We start from the raw sequence: 5,554 nt of genomic DNA on the forward strand, positions 1-5,554 counted from the left end.
TCATGACTGGATAGAATTCGTGGCTTGCGCTGGCCTTGGTCTCTGCACTCATATGTCTCCTCGCACACGTCAAAATTCGAGCACGTAAGCCCAACCGTTCATCAATTTTCGGATCGAGCAGCGCATTACGCAACTCTCCCCCAAGATGCGGGAGTTTTGTTCGGAGCCCCCCATGTTCGAAGGCCCGAAATCAAATGAAGCAAAAGCGGCCAAAGACTTTAGTATTTGACCTTCCAGCGAAAGAAAGCACCAATTTGCGCCCATCTTGTTTGCTCATCCTGCCGTGCCGTCGTCTTCGTGGGGCTTCGGAGTTTTGGACGAACTCGCACACGAGGATAAAATAAATTACGCAAACTTATTAAATTACGCCCAGGCTGGTGGGGCAAAGGAGCTCGAGAAAGAAAAAAAAACACACGGCCACTCCTAAACTCGACCGGGTCGGTGGCACGTGGTGCCTGATTCTGGCCAGATGATGCGCCGATCGCAGGCGTGTCGTTTCCGTGTACGGCGTTCCGTCGCCGCTCTCAAGGATCGAGAAATCTTAATCATCGGAACATCTTAATCGCTCCGTGAACCGGCGAGAACTGCCCGGTGTGCTGGTTGGCTGGCTCCGTGCTGGGAGCTGTCCAGCCGTGTGTCCGGATGCTGGAGTTGATTTATGCGTTCCACTACATTTGTATCCCGAGTAGATGGCGGCGCAGCCTTCGTGCAGCCCGCAACTTTTGCCGCACGTCGCCGAGGCTCGCTAATCAATTTTCATCTCCCGAGAAGTCGGCAAATCGGCCGGCTTCCGAGCGCCCTTGGGCGCCGGTTGGCGACCAGCCAAGCCAGCGGTGAGCCTGCAAAACCCCGGCCCGGAAGCCAATGCGGCAATAAATGAGACTATAAATAATTGGATTTCTCAACGAAGGGGTCAGGACAATTAGTGCGAAGACAAGCCGAAGCACCGAGGCACCGAAGTGCCTGTGAGCTCGAGCCGGGAAGTTAATGATTGATATTTACTTAAAGTCATCCTGTGTCCGGTGTGGGTCCTGTGGTCCCGTTCTGGACGGCGCAATCGAAACCTGGGCAGAATTATGATGCCATTGGGGGGCGCCGCTGGGCTCCGGTGATGGGTGGCCATTTGTATCGAGAATTATGTGATTCAGCATCATCAGCACCGGGACGCAGTGCAGTGTAGCGGAAAATTTTTGCAACGCTTCATGAAGCGGAATTAAGACCTACGATGGCCACGGCCGGCCTACGAAGGGCCAATATGTTTAGGCGTAATATATGTAATTAATCAATGAGCCGATGGCGTAAACATGCGTCTTCGCACCTCGGCTTACGGTGGAAGAGTGATGCGATTGGGATCCCGTCGATTGGAACGATTTCGTGTTCAAGCAGCGGTGTTTGTGGACGCCACATGCTGGCCCCTCGTAAGGAGAACTGGACGTTGGATGGCCTTTCTGAGCTGGGCTGTAATTTGTGCAAGTTTGACGTGTAGTTTGTTTGCTATAAAAACAATAATTGGTGCATGCGGACATTGTTGCCAGAATACGGGATCAAGAACTATCACTTCGCATGATAGTTCAATGCAACGTTCGCTGTCTCTTTGTGTCTTTTATAAAACTTTTAGCAAGATTCAAATAGTAAAACCTTTGTTTGATATTCAATTCAACAAATAATCCCTTTTTTCATTTTTATCATATTTAAAGTTTCACATTCGAAGTTTTTACTCTATGAAAACTTTTATTTTTGAAAACATTCAGTTTTTATTTACTTTTGAAAACATTCAAGAAAAGCAAGAAGAAAATAATGTTTTTTTTTCTTTTTCAAAAGAAGAAGCTATTTTATGTCTACCTACGATTTTCGCTTGCAATGCTTACACATCCGTTCCCAGGGAATGGTATTAAAATGGCCACCATTACCCAAAAACCTGCCCTCCTAGGCCGAATTCGGGCCACACTTACGTACGTTTTGATTGCTGTCGTAAAAAGGAGACAGTGCAAGCAGCCGGCGGGACCCTAAGTGATCGTTATCATTCTTTACGATTTCAATCATTTTAAGCTCCTGGCTCCGGCCCGGCCACGCCACGCCACTTACTCGAACCTCAAGTCACATCGTTGTCGTTGGGCCCACTTTTTCGCCCAATAACTTTATCCTAATGAATATCCCTTTTTAAGTGAAATGGTGCCATTTTGTCGGTTTTATGAAGAAGGAGGGCCGGGTTCGGGGCCGGTTTTCCCGGTGACAAAATGGAAAAGAAAATGTGCAACGCTCGAGACGGCGGATCATATAATTTTCATACCGAACTGACAACGGCTGGCTCCGTTGGTGATGGCTCACCGACGGACGGTATGAGTCATAACTTTGACCGTGTACCTCCCACCTATTGACCGGTGCATTTCAATGAAAAATCCGCAGCACACAACGCTAACAAAGAATTATGCTTTCGAGGGGACAGGAAAAGTGCATCACCACCCGGCGACCGGGTGAGGACTTGGAGACCAATTTTACTGTCATTTATCCATAGTCAGGAGCCTCGGACTTGAGGCTTCGCTTTTAGTGTTAGTCCTCCGAGAAGTGTCGCGGACACATAAACCAGGAAGAGGATAGGGCAGCTTGCGACCACGAGAGGTCATAAAAGTGGCGGTACGGCGTGGCGGTAATTTAAAGAAACGGCCCAAAAATGGCGACCCATTTCATCGGCCGAGCCACGTGGAACCGTGTGTAGTACAAAATAAGCAACAGGAAAGCGCGGTCTTATGTTATCATTATGACGCCACGATTTTACGATTCCTGTTCGTCCTTTGCTTATGTGCTGTGACCATTACTAGCCAGACAGAGAATCTTTTCAAACATTTTCCTTACGATTATTTTCAATTTTAAAAGTAATACTCCACTGGTTTAGATTTGTTCTGCCATGCGGAAGAAGATTTCTCTATCTCTAACTTTCTCTCTCTCTTCGGAAGGGGCACAGGTTGCGAATTGAAACGTTAACCTGCCAGCTAGTCTGGTCGTGGGCAATTATCGAAGGCACGTAGCCGGTGGATACGTCGGCAAATTAGTGTTAGTGTTGCGAGTGGTCCGTGCGCTGTGTTCCGGAAGCGCTCGGTGGCCCGGAATTGCTGGCGTACCCAACAATCGCGAGCGAAGCACAAGAATCACGGCGATGGCCAGTGGCGCCTTTCTTCCGTGGCTGATTTGCCCGAAGGAATTTCTTCGAAAACGTGGACCGCCCAGGGGAGGGCCAAAAGTTGTTGGGCGTTGGCGCCAGCCAGCAGCCGGAGCCCTCGAGAAGGCGCTGAGGCCAAAGCCGAAGGATTGCCGCACTGCGCCGTAAATCAGGTGCATGTCAAAAGGCAGTTTTGTCGGTTGGCCGAAACGTGCCGTGCGGGTATCGGTTGCGGCGGGGATGGAATGATTGTATGTGACCGGCCTTCCGGTACCGCCGGTTAACTGTGCAGGGCACTTCTGCGAGAGCGCACCTCCATCGGGCTACGGATTTGGCAATCTTTTTGCCGCCCGCAGCCCGGTTTAGCCAGTAATCCTTCAGGTGGGAACTCCGGAACAGCGGTAATCATGTTGGTTGCAGCAAACATTGGTAGCTTCCTTTTTCTGTGCCTCCTTTCTAACCAGCATTCCAGTGCCGGCATTCCCGTTGGGTTGCATGCAGGTGATTTTAGTTCCTTTTTGGAGAATATTTCATATCCAACCCTCTGGGCTGAGGAATTGCAGGAAATTCTTTACTTTGCGTGTGCTAACGCCACCAAAGCCGCAAAGTACAGTGGCAGAAGTCAATTACGAGAGGGGGGCAAATGCAAAATGGGGGCTCAAAATGAGCTCACTCGCAAAATATGTGCGTTTTTGTAACAGAAATGTTTGGCCAAATCTTTACATCTGTTTTGTGTAGGGTCATGTTTTAAGCTCGACGTAGAGTCTCAGCAAGTAGTGAGTAGAAGTTTCAATGGGTTTCGTTCCAAGTGACAGCTTTGGTTCGATAATTTGACCGAAGAGGGCGTTGATCGAGCGTAAATCATTTCGTTCACTATTTTATTCCACTGCTTTCGGTATGTACGCTGATATTAAAATTCTATTACCTTTCGAATCTCCGTTCAATAATGTAATTGTGTAGGTTTCATTAGTAAGTGACATAATCGAATAGGATCTAATCAAGATGAGTGGCGAAGATCTGAAAGATGGCATCCTGATGGCGGCGGTGGGGAATCGATTGGCGACTTCTGCTCGATTCCTCGACCACCACGACACCAACAGGATCGTTATGGAATACTTGGAACATGAGGGTTTCATAGAAACGGCTTGTGAATTTCGGGCCGAGCCGGAAGTCGTATCGGCAGTAAGTCCCGAGTCCGCCGCTAAATGGAGCGCGATCAGAGGCGCGATTCAGAGTGGCTCCATACGGGAGGCAATCCGTCTCGTCAACCAGTCGCATCCGGAGCTGCTCGCTAGCGATCGCTATCTACATTTTCATCTACAGCAACTCCATTTGATTGAACTCATCCGAGCGAAGAAAATCGGAGAAGCGCTCGATTTCGCTCAAACTGAACTTGCTGAAACTGTCGAGAGCAATCCGATCGTGCTGGACGAGATGGAACGAACGCTGGCGCTGCTAGTGTACGAGAACCCGCAACATAGTCCATTTGCCAATCGGTTGGGCCTGGGTTATCGTCTGCAGGTGGCGAGTGAACTAAACGCGGCAATTCTAAAGCTGGAGCACCTGGACCAGTCGAGTCCGGCGATGATCAACATTTTGAAGTTGATTCTCTGGGCACAGACCGGATTGGACGGCAACAACGTCCAGTACCGGAAAATGACAGATTTGGCCACAGCCACAATTGAGCATCAATAACGCATAACGCGGTATGATTGCGTGGAATAATAGCTCACGTTTCTATAAATTGAAATTGGCTGATTCGGCATATCTCAAATACAAACAAATACGCAACAATAACATTGCTTCCATCGCCTTTCGCCGAACACATCCAATTGTTTACTGCAAACAGTCGATTGTAGTTCACTGTTCCCGTTAAACCGTGTCTGCACCAAGAACATCAAAGAAAACCCCCTTAGCTCTGGCAGCTGCCTTAGAGCAAACAACGGCAAGGAAGCATGCTAATCAAAGAAAATGTCGTAATCCTTGTTTTCCTAACCCAAACCATTCTCGTCCCACCCATTTTCCACCTCCGTCCGGACAATAAACCAACACCGAGCAGAAGTAAATCTTCATCGAAAGCCGATCGTTGCTAGCGTATCTTCGTGTAAAGCGGTGTCGCTGCCCCACAAAATTCCGTTCTCCTTTTGTCCTGCAAGAAAAATCAGCGCCTCATTCCGCACGCATGGCTAGGGCCTTGGCCAGACCCTCGGCAGCGACAGTAATAAGGAAAATCTTCACCACGAACGAAATGGCACGTTCATCGCTCATTTGGATGGGGATTTCGGATTCGAATCTGACCGTCGTTTGATCCGGTTTTGGAGTGGGTTTAACTTCACCAGTTGCACCACCTCTCCCGGCTGGTGGCCAAAAAATAAGGGAAAACCGGAAAACCCTGTG

At 48.9% G+C, this 5,554-nt stretch overlaps 1 protein-coding gene across 1 annotated transcript; it reads left to right on the top strand.

Annotated features, from left to right (window-relative positions):
• The first annotated feature begins 4,159 nt into the window (after positions 1-4,159).
• On the top strand, positions 4,160-4,852 carry LOC131215116 (glucose-induced degradation protein 8 homolog). The gene has a single exon (XM_058209497.1). The coding sequence runs from the start codon at positions 4,160-4,162 to the stop codon at positions 4,850-4,852; it is 693 nt and encodes a 230-aa protein (XP_058065480.1).
• The last annotated feature ends 702 nt before the right edge of the window (positions 4,853-5,554 follow it).

Source organism: Anopheles bellator, chromosome 1 (genome assembly GCF_943735745.2).
Source record: "Anopheles bellator chromosome 1, idAnoBellAS_SP24_06.2, whole genome shotgun sequence".
NCBI lineage: Eukaryota > Metazoa > Arthropoda > Insecta > Diptera > Culicidae > Anopheles > Anopheles bellator.